At 39.0% G+C, this 16,955-nt stretch overlaps 1 protein-coding gene across 1 annotated transcript in view; it reads left to right on the top strand.

Annotated features, from left to right (window-relative positions):
* The window catches only part of wscd2 (WSC domain containing 2), a 45,431-nt gene that overhangs the window by 21,434 nt on the left and 7,042 nt on the right, over window positions 1–16,955 (top strand). The window contains exons 2-8 of the mRNA XM_023958463.2: window positions 2,768–3,659; window positions 6,129–6,243; window positions 8,156–8,340; window positions 11,654–11,775; window positions 11,858–12,032; window positions 15,758–15,922; window positions 16,010–16,210. Coding sequence (XP_023814231.1) covers window positions 3,287–3,659; window positions 6,129–6,243; window positions 8,156–8,340; window positions 11,654–11,775; window positions 11,858–12,032; window positions 15,758–15,922; window positions 16,010–16,210 — 1,336 coding nt within the window. The 5' untranslated portion in view covers window positions 2,768–3,286. The remainder of the gene's footprint in view (window positions 1–2,767; window positions 3,660–6,128; window positions 6,244–8,155; window positions 8,341–11,653; window positions 11,776–11,857; window positions 12,033–15,757; window positions 15,923–16,009; window positions 16,211–16,955) is intronic.

Here is a 16,955-nt window from a genome sequence, read left to right as displayed (position 1 = left end):
TTTTTATTTTTGTTTTGTTGGTTTCTTTCTTTTGAACTTTATATCTGTTTAAAGCTGAATGACCTTAACTGGACTGTTCAAATTCTCACACCTGGGTTTTATTCAGCTTTCCACCAGACTAACCACTATCCTCTGAGAGGCTCCTCTCACTGAATATCAAGGGTCAAAAGCCTCACAAGGGTGAAGCAAACACTACTGAGTTTCTGTTCCACCCAGATCTAACCCCGGTGGTACAGGAATCTGAACCAGCAAACCTCTAGTCAGAGGTTCAAGCCTGAAACCTTTTGCTCACCACTTCCCAAGTGATTCTTAAGAACATTTCTTACTTAATGCTTCTATTTCTGCATCTCATGTCTGCAATACATTCTAAAAAGTTTCCATAACTATGAATTAGAAATCACTATAACTTAAGTAAGTAGAAAGTTCTATATTTGTAATGACAAAGCCATATGTATTCAAGTTTGATCTAGTTTTAGCAAATTCATATTTCATTTTAATCTAAATTTCTTTTCACATATAATCCATTTTATTTTATTTATTTAACATATGTTCATTCATTCATTCATTTTCTTAACCGTTTTTCCCTTTCGGGGTCACGGGGTTGCTGGAGCCTATCTTGTGGGCGAAGGCAGGGGACACCCTGGACAGGTCGCCAGTCTGTAGAATGGGTAGAATGTCCACAAAAACACACACCCATTCACTCTCATACCTATGGTCAATTAACCTATGAAGCATGTTTTTGGATGGTGGGAGGAAGCTGGAGACCCTGGAGAGAACCCATGCATGCATGGGGAGAACATGCAAACTCCACACAGAAAGGTCCCCTCTTGATGTAGTTTTTCACGTCCCCCAGCTGGGACTTGAACTGGAGGCCTTCTTGCTGTGAGGCAAGAGCGCTAACCACTGTGCCACCGTGCAGCCGTGCACTGTGCGTGCATGTATAATTCCATTGTTCTGTCCCATTTTATACAATGGTTAGAAATATATTCATATTTCTTTCTGTGTATATATATATATGTATGTATGTAAATGTGTGTGTGTGTGTGTGTGTGTGTGGGTGTGGGTGTGTGTGTGTGTGGGTGTGTATGAATGTGTGTGTGTGTGTGTGTGTGTGTGTGTGTGTGTATGAATATGTGTGTGGATTTATACAAACGATTGCTTGCTTGCATGAATGAGAACACAAATACATGCAGGACTGTGAAAACTAAATGGATGTGAACAAAAACAAATTACTAATAAATACTTAAATCTACAAAAAACATCACACTTAACTTAGTGTGACTGCGGACAGAGGAAAATCCTCACACAAATTGAACAAGTTAAAAAAGTGTATAAAAAAAACCAAAGGAACAGAAGTTAAATCCCTAATTTCTTCTTTTTTACTGCAGAAAATAAATAAATCCTATCATAAAACATTCACCAAAGTTGTTTTAGTCCTCGTTATTTGCATTAAAGATGATGGTTGGACATAATGACAGTTTCTGACATGCGTACGCTGAAGGCTTCATATGTAAATTCTTGCCATCACAAAAATGTAAATGAACTTTCACAATCCCAAACCTCTGAACCATCTTGATGAAATGTTAAACAAGGCATCAGAGGCAGCTCTGGTTCTACATGCGCCTTTGAAGCTTTCAGATTCTTGCAGCAAAATAATATGATTTGCAGGGTCAAATCTGCCAAAATGTTTTCCCTTTTTGTCTCATAGACAGGTTTTTACAAAACATTTCAATGATGTTGTTTGTTTGTTTTTGTTTTTTTTTGGCTAATTAGACTTTTGTTTAGTCATAATTACATTGTTTTATTTGTGATTTGAATGGTTTTTGGCTTCATTTGTCGAAGTAACTTTTTTCCTATCATTAATTTATAATGTGTATTTGTTTAAGCAAATGAACAACATTCAGAAAAACAATTAATTTCTCTCTTTTTGTCATGTCATTTGTCAAATTAGTAAACACACGGTTGGAATAGATTTTTGATATGTCAACTAAATTCAGGGTTGTGTTTTTGTGCAGAGGCTGCAGATTGTTGAAGCTTGTTACAATTCTTTTGTCGCCTAAGGCTTCCTACACTTGCTACGTTAAGAATAAAAAACTCTTGTGGAGGAAAAGTCTTGAAAACCAAAGAGGGGTCTGCAGCACTATTCGGGTTTCAGGTGGCGGGAACGGCGCCGATCCAAACGGGTGCGGAATGTAGGCCATAAGGCCGAGTGTTACTACAAATGTTCTGGAAAATTCCCTGACCTTGAGGAGAGTTGCATTTCACCTTCCAATTGTAACCTCACAGAACAAAGACGCCTTTGAGGGAGACTACAAGGAATCTGGAGAGTCTGCCAAGGAAAGAAAAAAAAATAATCAGTGACTCTGTAAAAGAAATAAGTAAAAGAAAATGATTATTCCCCACCCGAAAGATCTTGGACAGTTCAGTGGAAATGCCTCAGGGCAGAGTTTTATCATGTCTTTGCTATCCAGCGTCAATTAGGTTTTTTTTTTTACAAATAATTCACGGGTTTAAATAGATATGTGTTTCTGAATAATTCCACACTGCATCTTTCCTTTGTGTTGCAATTAATTTGAATTTAATCAGTTTTTATGAAAGTTAAAATCAGTTTGTTTGTATCTTACAAAGTATGTTTTTTCCGGCCATTTTCTGCATAGTTTCATATCTGTTTATTTCTTCTAGCCTGTTCTTGTTATATTTCTGTTTTCATTAGATTAAGCTCTTTCGGGTGTGCTTATTTTTCTTTTCTTCTTTGTCTTTGATGCAGATGGTGAGTCACACCCTGTGTCTCCAGGATCATCTCAGTGAATAGCCAGTTACAAAAAAGCTGAAGGATTTCAGTTCAGCTGGTAAATAAAGCTCTCTTCCTTCCGCGCAGCGTGGGAGAAAGTGCCACTGCAGTGCTGGTGTGACATCTCTGTAAAGGCTGATAAGTGGAGTGAAAGCAGCGTTGAGCGATCATCTTTCATCCTGAGCTGCTCACCTTTCACGCTGTGGCCCCACAGCCAGCCGTGAGAGTTGGACTGTCAGTGGGAATGCACTCTCGCTGCCATGTGGACGGAGGAGCAGCAAGCATCCATGCTAACCCTCTTCTTTTTGACTCACACTTGAGCTTCATGTGATTGTTTAGCTCATCACCTTCAATTAAAACCGTTGGGCTGTTTTTTCTTTTTTTTGTTGAGATTTTTGTTGTTTTTTTTGTGTGTCCAGTGGGCCAGTTTTGGGGGCAAAACGAGAGCCCTTTTTGATTCTCCTCCTTTATGAGTTGTCATCACTGGCATGGGCCATGGCCAAGCCTCTCCTGAAGATCCAGCGCTACTTCCGCAGGAAACCTGTCCGATTTTTCTCCCTCATCCTCCTCTACCTGACAGCCGGGAGCCTCGTCTTCCTCCACTCCGGCATCATCGGGGACAACTTTCCTGGTACAAGAGGAAGCCGGGACTCTGTTGTAGCCTCAGAGTTGGGCGGCCGGACCTCATCAGACATCCGCGGCCTCGGCATCATGAGCAGAGTGACACGCAGACCTGCAAGACGGTTCGGTCCGCGTTGGGCGAGGAAGAGTGGACATGAGGAAAGTATGCGCAGAGGGGGAGACTACACCAGCAGCTGGAATCGGGCACTGAAAGGACGAAATGCCAAAGACATGGAAGATGGAAGAGGTGAGATAAATGCTGCACGCTTTTGTTATTGATGTTGCGGAAATAAAAGTGTGAAATATTTGGTTTGCTGCAGCTGTGAGGAAAGCCGTGCTTTATTTGGTCCCGTGGAGATCTCTGGAGAGGGCATTTAGAAGATGATTGTGATCAAACCACTCCGTCTTTCTTCACTTCTTCAAGGGTATCACAATCTGTGGGGATGAGAAGCTTTGCCTTTTGCCGCTGAGCACAGTTTCAGATTTTCATAACATCTTAATGACTGCAGGATTTGCAGTCTTGACAATAAGCAGTGTTACTGCACAATCCTTTCAGACAAGGTTTACATGTAAATGCACTGTGAGAATGACGTATGACTCACCTTTGTGAAAACTGCAGATGGGATGTGTTTGTGCAGGGCTTAAACGTTAGAACCTGAACTGTCCTGCTCTATTACAACCATCTAAATCAAAGTCCAAGTAGCTCATCGAAATACATATTCTAAGCATTTCAATCATTTTTTAAAACATTTTTTAATCTTATATCTCAAAGCGAAATAACTCTTGGTCTTAAAAGTTATAATATTAAAAGTTGTATGCTATGTTTCAATTTTTATTTTATTTACAAGCCTAACTTTATAACTTTATACTTTATGCTGTTAAACCCCTGGACAGCTTCATAATTTTTGTTGTGTATCAAATGAGTATAAAGGAAATTCAGATTCAGAAAATTATAGCTATTTATATGAACTTTTTTATGTAATTGGGTTAGTTATAAAATACACTGTAAAATTATAATAGCAAAATTCTGACTTTATTTGATTCCTTTTTAATTTAAAATCTGTTTCAGGTTTTAAATCTTAGATTTCCGATTCTTATAGGTGATAGAATATAGATATCTTGAGAAAAAAGAGGGAATTATCTTTAAGCAGTTTAAGGTCAGCTTTAACATGGTGCAGAAGACAATAAAGAATAAAGATTTCTGGTTTGAACACAGATGGGATAATGGATCTTCTACTCATTGGGTCAGGATAGACTTTAGCTGCAGCACCAACATAATCATGTGGGTTTTTGGTTTCTGTCCAGAGTGCCATACAGGCAGGTGGTGAATCCATACAGTCCATAAATACAGTATGTAAGTGTGATCCACTGCTGCTCTTTTTGTATGAGTTGGAGTGTGGCTGGACTGATTCAAAACTCTGATAAAATCTCCAACATTCACGTGGACGACAAAGGTCAAACCAGAAAAGAAAATAAATAACCGATTCCCTTTCAAAACATGTCAGGCAGAACAGCGAAACATCCATTTTTGCGTGACGTGGAGTAGAATATTAAAGGAAAATGTTTGTCTTTCTATTACAAGGTCAGACAAGGAGAGGTAAGCCAGCTGGTGTCCTGATGTGTTTAAACTGTACATCCAAGCTTTGCCTTATCTGATCAAATTATGTCCTTTAGTCTGGAGGCATCATTTTCCTTCCATTCAGCTTTCTCTGCAACACTAACCTCCCGGGATGACACAGTAATTAGTAGCTTAAAAGTATTTATTTTCTCCACCTTTTCTTTCTCTGCAGCCTTAGAAATATTCACCGCTCTCCTACTTAAAGGATGAGGGAGTTTGTTTTTCTTGTCTTCATATTCCAAATGCAATCTTTGGCTCTGAGTATAATCTGAAGGGAACATTCCAGTGTGAGAAGCACACTGCAGCACGTGCACAGTTTTTTTGTGAAGCGTGGTGCAACAGCACTGTCTATTGCATGACTTACTGACTACTGTGCGCTTGGAGAGGGGGGAAATAATACACCTAACACACCACCATCAATCAACAAATGGACTCGAATGCATCTCAAGTATCACTGCATTTACTCTTACGTTATTCACAACCAAAAATATGTCATTTAAAGTATTCAAAGCTGCATTATGTTAAATGGAGATTAATTTCCAGATCAGCAGCAAAGCAGAGGAGGAAGATTACCACATGCTGCAGCACACCACATGCTGTTCAAATGCAGGCCTTTAGACTAGAACAATTAAAGTAATGCAGTCGCCTCTATTCCTGCCTCATCCTGCCATTTACAGAGGCTGAGAGCCGTAATAGCACAGATGGTGAGAGGTTTATTTCAGGGGCTTTTGTTTTTCAGTTAAACAGGACAGTTAAGAAGCTGTTAAAGGGTCCCTGTGTCCTGCTGCAGAAGTTGACTGGAGCCCAGCCCCCATGTGCTTCTGAAAAATGCAGCGAGATAACTGCCACTACACTAGCAGGCCACTAGAAGGAGATGTGTGTCCTTATGAATAAATCAGTATTTTGCCCTACTTTACACTCCTGCCGTCCTATGTTACAACTCTGTGCAGCTTCTGCTGCCGTTGCTGAAAACCACAGTTGATGGTTTGACTGGAGGTCTCTGTTGAAGTTGAAACACGTTTTCATATTTCTGTAAATAAAAATTCATCCTACATATTTATGTTGATCTATTGTATTATTTTTCTTTCTGTTTTCCAGCAAAGTACATTGGCTGCTACATTGACAACACTCAGAAAAGAGCGCTGAGAGGAGTTTCTTTTTTTGACTACAAAAAAATGACTGTATTTCGTTGCCAGGACAACTGTGCTGAAAGGTATGACACAAGCAAACCACCCAAACCTCATCAGTCTATTCTTTTATTTATTGTCAAGTATCTTCAAGTCACAGCTCGACCCCAAATTACTTTCAATACGTTCACTAAGAGAAAGTTAACTCTCAGATACTCCCATTTAACAGTCTAAGACATCACCACCCCATAGAGATAAAACACACTTTGCTATTCTTCAAAAGAACACGACACACAAAGATTTAAAGACCCACTCTGATCATCCTTTATTGTAAAAGCCTTCCAAATGGTCTTTTGATTGCTAAAAACAAAAAAAAACTGTGCAGTTTTCCAGGAAAGTCTGTAGTTTCTGCAGAGCGACAGTGGTTGATCAGAAATTTGTCTCTGAGTTGTGGGCGGTACTGTTGGCGTGGAGTAAGCCTGCCCTCATTTCCCTATCCATCTATCTACACACCCTCCTGCTACCTTACAGCCCCTCACACTGCCCAACCTATAGTTACTGGTGCAGCAAAAATGGCGAGCAAAATTGGAGCTAAACAGCCGTAAAGATTTGATTCAGATGCCGGCTTGGATGATGAAACAAAGACGTAAATGGATTTATTTGTCTACAAGTGAATGCATCAGAATGCAACAGAACAGGGAGGTTGTGGCCTGTCCAGTGTATTTTCTGTTATAAATATTCTCTTTGTCAAACTGCGTTTTTTCATCTATTCTGAATTCACAATGAATAGCGTTATACTCAGAAATGCAATTTAAAGCTCAACTTTCTTTATAAATGACCTTTTTCATGATAAAAATGCCACAAGAACATGTTAGAAACACAAAAAGCATGATGTTTGTCGAAGTGGGTCTTTAAAAAAATTCCTGAAGCTAACTTTTTTTTAGAAGTTTTCTTTATTCTCTATGAGCAGGTATAGAAGTGTCAGATTTATTAACTTATTTCACCTCAGCCCATAATGATAATAAGTAGTTTACACAACAGCCTTTTCATTAATGTGCCGGTACTAAAAAAACAAAAACAATTTCCATGTGCTAATTTTAGCTGTAAATGAGCAATGGGGGAGAGGGGGGTTGCCTCTGCCTGTTCCATTACCAAATTGTCTGTGAAGTGTGAATTAATCTGTTAGGCCATCAACACCAATATTTGTGTTATGAATTGTTTTCCCTGAGCCTTATCTTCTTGAATCAGATTATGAGTGTCGAAAATGACTGATCAAAACAGGACACTTTGATTTCCGCTGTTGTCATGCAGCAGAAACGTGTAAAAATGGAAGATTGTGCGTCAGTTTAGGAGGCATTTATCTCCATGTTTCGTTAGCTTTTTGTTTCCCTCATTTCCTGTCTCCCTCAGCTGCCTCGCCATCTTCATCTGCTCCTATTTTTCCCTCCCTGCGGAATACCAGAGACGGCTCTATCAACTACATTGAATTACACCCCTGACTGATTTGCAGAGGAGCAGAAGAAGATGCTTGTTTTCAGCTCCCCTGTCTCCTCTTGGCTTATTACAGCCTGCCTGTCTTAACTCACAGAGGGGCAGGTTAATAAAACAGACAAAAAAAATGAGGGGCAACACATAGCAGCACAAATAGGCTGAGGTGTGAGCGACAGTCAAAAAGACCTGTCCTGTGTTGGGAGAATGTTCTGTGTCTAATTGTGCCTTAGAGTCCACTTGGGAGTCAAATCCTCCATACGGAAAAACACCTCTCCGAGTATAGGTCTCTCCACACATTTATAATTGGTTTTGCTGCTGAGGCCTGCAGCTAGTTCTCAGTCACAGGAGAAATATCTTACTTTACTGTAATGTGTTTGTGTGTTTATGTCTTTGCTTCCCTGGTGTGTGCTTTCGACATTGTTTGTAATTGATTACATCGCAGGAGCGGAATTAGGAAAAATAAAGATTAATCTCTTTCTGATTTTTGATCCTTTCTTTGCCCACCAGAGGATACATGTATGCAGGCCTGGAGTTTGGAGCAGAGTGCTACTGTGGCCACAAGATTCAGGCATCCAACGTCTCTGACAGCGAATGCAGCATGCAGTGTAAGGGAGAGAAGAGCAACGTGTGCGGAGGAGCCAACAGACTGTCCATCTATAGGCTGGAGCTGAGCCAGGAGTCAGCCCGCCGCTGTGAGCCTGACACTCTGCTTCACACACACCATGAGCGCTTTCATGCAGAAACCATAAGACAAGGTTGTTTTTTCCCCTCAAGTCATTACAAAATGTGTTTCAAGATTGAATTTCATGCTTCCTCCATGAGAAAGACTCCAAAATGTTGTGCGACTTACAGCTTCATAAATGCAGCTTTGATCATAGAGGAGCAGCCCTGGCTGCTCTGTGGAAAAACATTAGATATATTTTTGGTTGGAGCCACATTTGGGAGCAGACTGCTCTGCTGTTCACCTCTTTCCTGTGGGAGCTGTTCTACCTACAGTATGCAGTCAGCCGTGATCTGCATCCTAAAGACTCAAAAGTGAAAAAGTGTCTTCTTTATTCCATTTTGGCAGAATTTTATGCTAGTTTTGAGGTCATTTGTACAAAACTAGGGTGTTCTTCCTCCCTGGAATTTTTTTTACATTTTGAAACCTAAAAAAAAAATTTTTTTTTATTTGGTGAACAAATTTCACACTTTCCCATTTCTTGCTTTGCACTTCCCTCTTCTCATCTACCCACCACTTCTCAGAAACATCCACTTATTCAGTTCATGAACTGAATCTTTGTCTCATCTGTGAAGCTCATCTTTCCTTCTCCACTGCTGTTTGTTTGTTGTTCTTTTCATTTCTGCTTTTTCTGCTCTCTGTGCCCATTTTGAAACGGCTGTGTCAGCTCCTCATGCTGGGGTTTCAACTCTAACCCTAATCTCAGTCATATGATCCATGGTCAGACCATCAAAGAGGAAATCCAGAGGATGTGTTAAGGCGGCTGTTTTGTGGGATTTACCTCATTTTTGCCATTATTCTTGCATGGTTTGACTTTTACTAGTTGAGCAACCATTGTATATATGTATGAGTCATGTCAACATTTTGTTTGAGATTGTTATGATCTTCTTGATATGAATCTTTCATGAGGTTCAAATCCTAGACAAGCCCTCATTAAGTTACAACTTGCAATGAGGAACACAAAAACAGAATAAATGCAAAGTAATTCATATTTATAGTCAATTTAATAATATGAGAGCAAAGCTGAATAACACTAGCTGAAATCTTGAACTAGGAAAACTTGAGAGTGTAAAGGTGGGAGATGGAACCCATAGCTTCTTGCTAGTGTCCTCACTCACCAGGACTAGATTTTGAGAAAAAGATTAATCAGGTTATCAAACTTATAAATGGATATTTTTCTTTTATTGATCAGGCAAGAAGCAATTTTTAGAAATTATTTTTTAAATGAAAATTCCACCTTTGTTTGAATCAGTTGTTATTTAAGGAGCCTATATTATGCAAAATCAACCTTTTGGAGCTTTTAAGTTTATTATAATCTCTGAGCATTCCTCTCCCATCCCAATCCTCAAGAATGATTGGGTCCCCACGTTCATAGGTGTGAACAGTCACTTCCAGGAGAAATCTTCGCTGCCAGCACCGCCCCCAGCTTAACACACACACCCACACACTTTTTCCACGGACCTAGCGGTGGTCGTCAAAGCGCTTTCATTTTAGCACATAGAGGATAAGAATATGTATTGAACTAGTAGCTGTGACAACTGTTACCATTGGAATTTCCAGGCAGCAAACGATTTCCCCTCAGTGGACATTGTTTGTCAATTCCCACATGCACACCTATAAAAATGGACAGCAGCATGACATTTCTTAGTTCCATAATAAATGCAACAGTATGAAAGAAACTTAGCTTTTCATTTACCAGTCAGAAACTTCCCGCAGTCATCCTTGGGGTACCTCTTCCGGACAGGACACTAGGGTCAAGAGTGTAAGGCTTCACGAAAAGTACATCGATCTTTACAAAAGGTTTGGATGTTTGTTTTTGTGGGCAAAACGCAAACACACTGCTGAGGCCGGCTCTTGGTTGATGTCATGAAATGGGCGTAAAAGGCAGTGCCTCCGAAATTCAGTCGTCTTACTTCCGGGTAGGAAAAGGAGTTGCGAAAATAACGTTCTTTAGTGTTTCAAAAGTAATATATTATCACATATATGGTTTTAAGTTTACTCTGAAAGCCGTAGAATAGCATGATATACCAAACAAAAACTGAATTTAGAGAGGATTTCAATCAAATTGTGTTATATCATAAATAGAATATTTGAAAAAACTTAAATTGAACAGATTCAGTTATTTTTGCTTTGACACTACTATCAGTCACTCCTCAATTAAACTGCACATTAAACAGAGCAGACACACATGGAAACCAAAATAACAAAAATAAATGCAATGACATAGCAAGACAAGAGTTCACAAGCTGTGTTGTTGTGAAATGAGGACACATCAGCAGAAAACATTTCCCCTTTGAACCACAGCAGAAGGAGCCACTGCAGACTGACTCCAGGGAGTCTGAACTTTACACAAAACCCACATTTTTTTTGGAGGAAAATGTCAAAAGTGAATAAAACATGAGGTTGCTTCACATCTTGAGCTACTTTGCATGACATGTTTACTTGTTTTAAGCTGCAATGGCCCTTTTAGTTAATCCCTTCAGTAAAGAAATGTTGAGGTGAGCTCATCCGTCATGGTTACCCTCTGATGCTGGCGGCAGGCGCTTTGCTGGAAAGGACTTCTACGGCCTAATAGCTTGGTCTTAATATTTATATATGTCTGAGTAAGCAAATTGTCCTCACATCATCTGTCACAGTTATGGGCTGTGTGTTTGGTTATTCTGACAGTGGAGCCCGATTTTGAAGTGTTGTGTATCAGGACTGCTGACACATTGACAGCTAAAATAGATATAAAAAAAAAGAGTGGATAAAATGAAATTTTGTTGAAGAGTTGTGATTCTGGGTGAGAAACAGTTCACTCAGGAGGGAAACCTGCTTTATCTTCCTGTCATTGTGTTTGACAAAAGATTATTGTGATTACTGGAATTAGTGCTAGGCTGAAAACAAATTGTTTCAGTAACTGTGTCACCGATCTGATTGTTTATGAATAGCCAGGACCCACACAGCATTAGTTAATTGACAGGGCTAAAAAAAAAATAAAAAGAGATAGTCAAAACACGTAAAATGTAAACCAGACCTCGGGTGGGAAAGGCTGTAACTTTAGAAGTGCACAACATAACTTATCCATTTACTGAGTCAGGGAGGCTCCGTGTCCTCGAAACTCAGCAGGAATTTAAATGCTGTCATTGCTTTGGTGCTGGTGACAGGTCAAGGGCTCAGTAGACCAGAAAGGATTCCCAGTGGGATCCCACCATCAGGAGTTGTTGGCTCTGATGGAGGCTGAGGTATTTCGTTTGTGTGTTCTCCTGCAGGTTTGTAACCACCCGGTTCTCTTGTTCTTTCAGATGGCAGTGCCATTTTCAAAGGGTGCTTCCGCCGGCCAGAAAACGTCACGATGGCTCTCCCCTTCAGTGCCGTCATCCAAAACATGTCCGTGGACAAGTGCGTGGACATGTGCACGGAGAGGGTGAGGAGACAATGCTTGTGTTTCTCCAGGAAAAGCATATATGTGCATCGGGTCATGTTCTTATAATGGCTTTTTGTGTCAGGAGAAATCACTGGCAGTTCTGGGCAGGGACCGGTGTTACTGTGGCTTCCCGACTCCTCTGTTCTCCCTTCATGACCTCGAGGATGAAGATATGTGTCTCCATCGATGTCCAGGCGAGGAGTTTGAAAGCTGTTGGAATGACCAGTTCTTTGTTGTGTACCAGACGCAGGTCCAAGGTAAAAGTTTCAGAAGTGCACATCACATGTCTTGAGACTCTGAGGGTCTGCAGTTTGAGCTGTGAAAGGCCAGGTTTTAGATTCAATCTTGTTATGTCAGTGTCCTACATGTGATTATACAAACATGAACACATGAACAGGGATCTAGTGATTCCAGCCTACAATGACTAAACTTTAGGCTCAAGCACACTTAACTGAGTGTGATTAAAACTGAGTGTGCTTAACTGAGTGAAATAAAATCAGACTGCTTCTATATTAACACCTGATTTTGAGTACCTGCCTGGAAAAATAATAAGCTAAAGAATAACTAGTAATTTGATTTTATTTGTTAGCCAGTTTAACCCTATCTAATACAAATGAGAAAAGTAATGGCTAAGGAGACAGTAATTAATAAACCAGCATAAATTAGTCCCCAATCCTAATGGACATGATCCAAATAGCAGATAATGATGAGAATTAGTCTTAAATAGTGATGTGAATCACTGAGCTTTTATTAAAATATCTCTGACTGCTTCATTATCTTTCCCTGAGAGAGGTCTTTATCATTGCAAAAAGTCTAAAATATTTATCTCTTTATTAGACCTCATTTCCATCATAGCAAACAGACGTTTGACGTTACTCTAAATTCATCTATACTTAAAAATAATTTTATTCTTTGGTTATTTGATATTTTATTTCTGAACTTTTCTCACTGTCAATTAATTATTGAATAATTATCATTAATATTAAAAACAAACCAATAATCCTAATGCTGTTTTTTATTTGGAGTTCAAAACGCATAGAATACAAACTAATGTCAAAAGTGGATTTAACAATTACATAAAATCTGAAATGATCAGAAAATGCTCACGGTGATAGTGATCATTGTAATTTATCACATAAACAGTACAATTATGCAACAATCATCCAATCGTTTAGTTGCAGTTTATGATCCTGTGACTTGTCAGGTGATGTTACCAGTGAGACATAAAGGGTTAAATTGTGCAAAAGGCCCAAAAAAATTGGGCTATTAAATGAGTTTTTCACAGAAATTATCATTTTTATTCCTTATTTTGTAAATAGCTTCACAGGAGATGTACATAGAAAATAGATTTCCCACTTCTCAAGAGCAAACATGAGCTGCTAAAATATGTTTTAGTTCATTAGAAAGCATTGAAAATAAGGAAGATGTCCTTTTTCACAAGGAAAATGAATTCACAAAGAATGTTTTCTGAACAAATTGAAGAACGATGACACATTGCGTAGAAAACATGAGCGGCTTTATGTGAGGCTCTTCCTCTGTTGGCTCTGTGACAGACTGGGCATTGATACTGACACCTAACCTGTTATGTTGCCTCTATTCTTACATTTCTAACGAACATCTTTAGCATAAGTAACTTAAAGAAGAAGTTTGGGATCTAAGCTGAGCACACGATCACACAAAGATTAATTCAGTCAAACATAAAGAGATCATTTTTAAATATATTGAGTTGTAAAAAAATTTTTTTGTTTTGTTTTGTTTCTTCTGCAAATTTGATGCTGATAAGTTGAGACTACTGCTATCAAATGTGTGAAAGATAAATGCTCTCTCCTTACTTGTATATCCATAAAAATAGATTTTTAGCTTCAGAATAGTTAGAATAGCTTTGTTTTCTTCGTGTTTTTGTTAAAACAATGGAGTCTCTTTTACACCCACTTTATGTTTTGCAAAGTAATAATTTATTGATTTTTATGATGCTCTCGCCGTAAACCCTTTGCATAATTCTTTGAGAATGTAACTGTAATCATTTTGATGAGCGACTCGTCACATTTCAGGCAGGCACACTCAGCAGTGTTTACAGGTTACTCCCCTAGGGCGGTACAGCCAGTTAACTCAACTGCTCAGCGTCCTATTTAAGCCCAGGTGCACAGTTGTTCATTCTCTTTCTTACCTTCAGCGCTCATTCGTCGCCCTCTCCCTCCTCCCCGGCTTCCACCTGTGGGCTCCGTTAAGGGGGATTTTTGTTACCCGAAAGTTTTATGGAAAATTATCTCATGGAATTGAACAGAGTCTTATGCCAAAACGAAAAGCTGTTTATGACAACTTAATGAATGTGAAAAATTTAATTGTGAAATAAATAATTCTTACTGCAAGAGTTGACTGACTAAAATCAGTTTACAGTAAACAACAAAAGCCAAAGTTTGTGAGTGATTCTGCTGCTGCATTTATTAAATTAAAAAATATGTAGTGGAGCGGATTTTTTTCTACACTTTTTGCACAAAACCAAACAAAACTCTACTAAGTAATCAGCATATGAACACAAGCGCCAAGAAAACAGCACCACTTGACTATTTCCTTTTTTCTCATGATCTCAGGTTTTAGGCTGGGTCTTCCAAAGTTTCCAAATCATTCATGACCTTTTTTTACTCTTTCTCTCTTGTAAAATTGTGTGAGGTAATCTTCTACTCCATTTTGAGCATGCTAGCTAATATTTCTCCACAGCCACAGGGGTGCACTGATTCAGACAGAGGCTGGAAGTGTGGACACATTTTAAGGTCAAGTTAGAACAGCATATTGTTAAAATCCTAATACTTAGGTCAGGGGTGCTCATTCAATCGCGAAGGATGCGGCGGTAGATTGCAAAGATAAATAAACAATATATATGTATCTGTCAGCGAATTATCATCCGTGGCGTCAAATATGTCACTTGATTGACATGCAGAACGGCTAATTGAGCATATTCTGAAACATACCTCACTGTGTTCAACTACACTGAGCTCTCTTTTTTCTCCTCATGTGGGGCTTCTGGCGACCCCGCTGCCCCACCCCCCCAACCCCCCCACCGTCACCACCACCACCCTGCAGGGGGGGTTTATTGAGGCCAATTTGCGTGCCTCCTCAATTGGAAGCGAGTCTGAGACCCAGCAGTGTCCTCCAGGAGCACGCGCTTCTCGAGCCCTGTCCATGGACCACAATCATCACTGCTTTTCATAATAAAATGTCCTAGCAAAAGATTTGTTTACTCTTACTGTGTAGTTTTTGAGTCAACAGTAATTTTGATTTAAGATTAGTGGAAATTATAAATATGTATAAAAAAAATAAACGGCCCTCTCACCCTTCCGCGGGTGGTTTCTCACCCAAGCTCGGGTCCTCTACCAGAGGCCTGAGATATAAAATCTCTCTCTCGATAGATAGATAGATAGATAGATAGATAGATAGATAGATAGATAGATAGATAGATAGATAGATAGATAGATAGATAGATAGATAGATAGATAGATAGATAGATAGATAGATAGATAGATAGATAGATAGATAGATAGATAGATAGATAGATAGATAGATAGATAGATAGATAGATAGATAGATAGATAGATAGATAGATAGATAGATAGATAGATAGATAGATGTACTGTAGATATATATATGTAGATCTTTTAGAGCTTGTCACCTCAAAAGTAGCTTGCACGCCACAAAAAGTGTGGGCACCCATGACCAGTAGTAATGAAAGAGAGTCAACCAACTACATATTTTAGTATTTGTAAAATATTTCAACAGAAACCACAGAAACCAATTCTTTTCATGTTTAAATGGAAATTTTAGCTTTTGTTTTTGACAAAAAAGAGAGTAATAGATGCAGTATTTTACAATTAAACTACTCTTTGGGTACCATTAAAAAAAGTTAAAATATAGTAAAGTAATTGTAACTGTTTGTGTTTGTGTTTTACTTATTGGATCGATAAAGTTGCTGTGTTTTCATTGGCAGATAACCGCTGCATGGACCGCCACTTTCTTCCATCTCGTGCTAAACAGCAGATCGCCCTCGCCAGTTTCCCAGGAGCTGGTAATACCTGGGCTCGCCACCTCATTGAGCTTGCCACTGGCGTCTACACGGGCAGCTATTACTTTGATGGCTCACTTTATAACAAAGGTAAGCCTTATTTTCCTATTTCTGACAGGATTCATAAACTCAACATCTGTGGATTAAACTGACCTGCCTGCTGACCTCATTTTGCAGGTTTTAAAGGAGAACGCGATCATTGGCGGAGTGGCAGGACCATTTGCATTAAGACACATGAGAGTGGCAAGAAGGAGATAGAAGCCTTTGATTCAAGCATCCTCATGATTCGAAACCCATACAAGGCCCTTATGGCAGAATTTAACCGCAAGTATGGTGGGCATATTGGATTTGCCTCCCAAGCTCACTGGAAAGGGAAAGGTAAGCAGCAGGTTCAGCGTATTCTTTTGTTTTTAGAAGGATAAATGGATGAATGAAAACACAAAAAGGGAGCTTTACATTTAGTTTTTTTTTTTAAACCTTCACTCAGTGAAGTACACAAACAAACAGAAAAACAAGTTAAAAATCAACCATATTCATGTAAAAAGAATGCAAAAAAAAGCAGTTTTTGGAAGAACCTTTAAGTAGGACCTTAAATAAAGTGTATCACTTTTTTAAAATGAATCAGACAGTCCCTGCTGTTATCACTGATCATGTTATTGGGAATCTTCATTTAATGAGGATGCACTGTTAACAAAAAGTTTTGCTACAGCTGTACCTATAAGCATCAAGCAAAACTAAACACATAACCAAAAAAATAGGCAGATTGTTTGAAGTATCAGAGATTTGTTAACAGCTTTATTGTAGCTTAAAGTGAAAGTAATCAAGACCCCCCCCCCCCCCCATTACAGCCACAACTTGATATCTGCATAAAGTGAGAGCTTCACATAATCTTGCTTAAGTGAGATTCTAACTGTGCATTTCTTCTGGGCTAAAAAGGTTAAGCATCAAAGTGCAAAGCTAACAACAAAAGATGCAACATACCTTAGCAATATGGATCAAAAGCGTGTATTTAAACCAAAACATAATACATATTAATCTTTGTAAAGAGAATAGCTACACTAAAAGAAAGTATTTAAGTTTGTGACTGTAAGAAAGGAAATATTTCAGTTCAAAGACCTAATTA

The sequence above is a fragment of the Oryzias latipes genome, chromosome 9 (assembly GCF_053564925.1).
Source record: "Oryzias latipes strain Hd-rR chromosome 9, Olatipes_Hd-rR_3.1".
NCBI classification, from domain to species: Eukaryota; Metazoa; Chordata; class Actinopteri; order Beloniformes; family Adrianichthyidae; genus Oryzias; species Oryzias latipes.
This window is presented reverse-complemented; position numbering and strand designations above follow the sequence as displayed.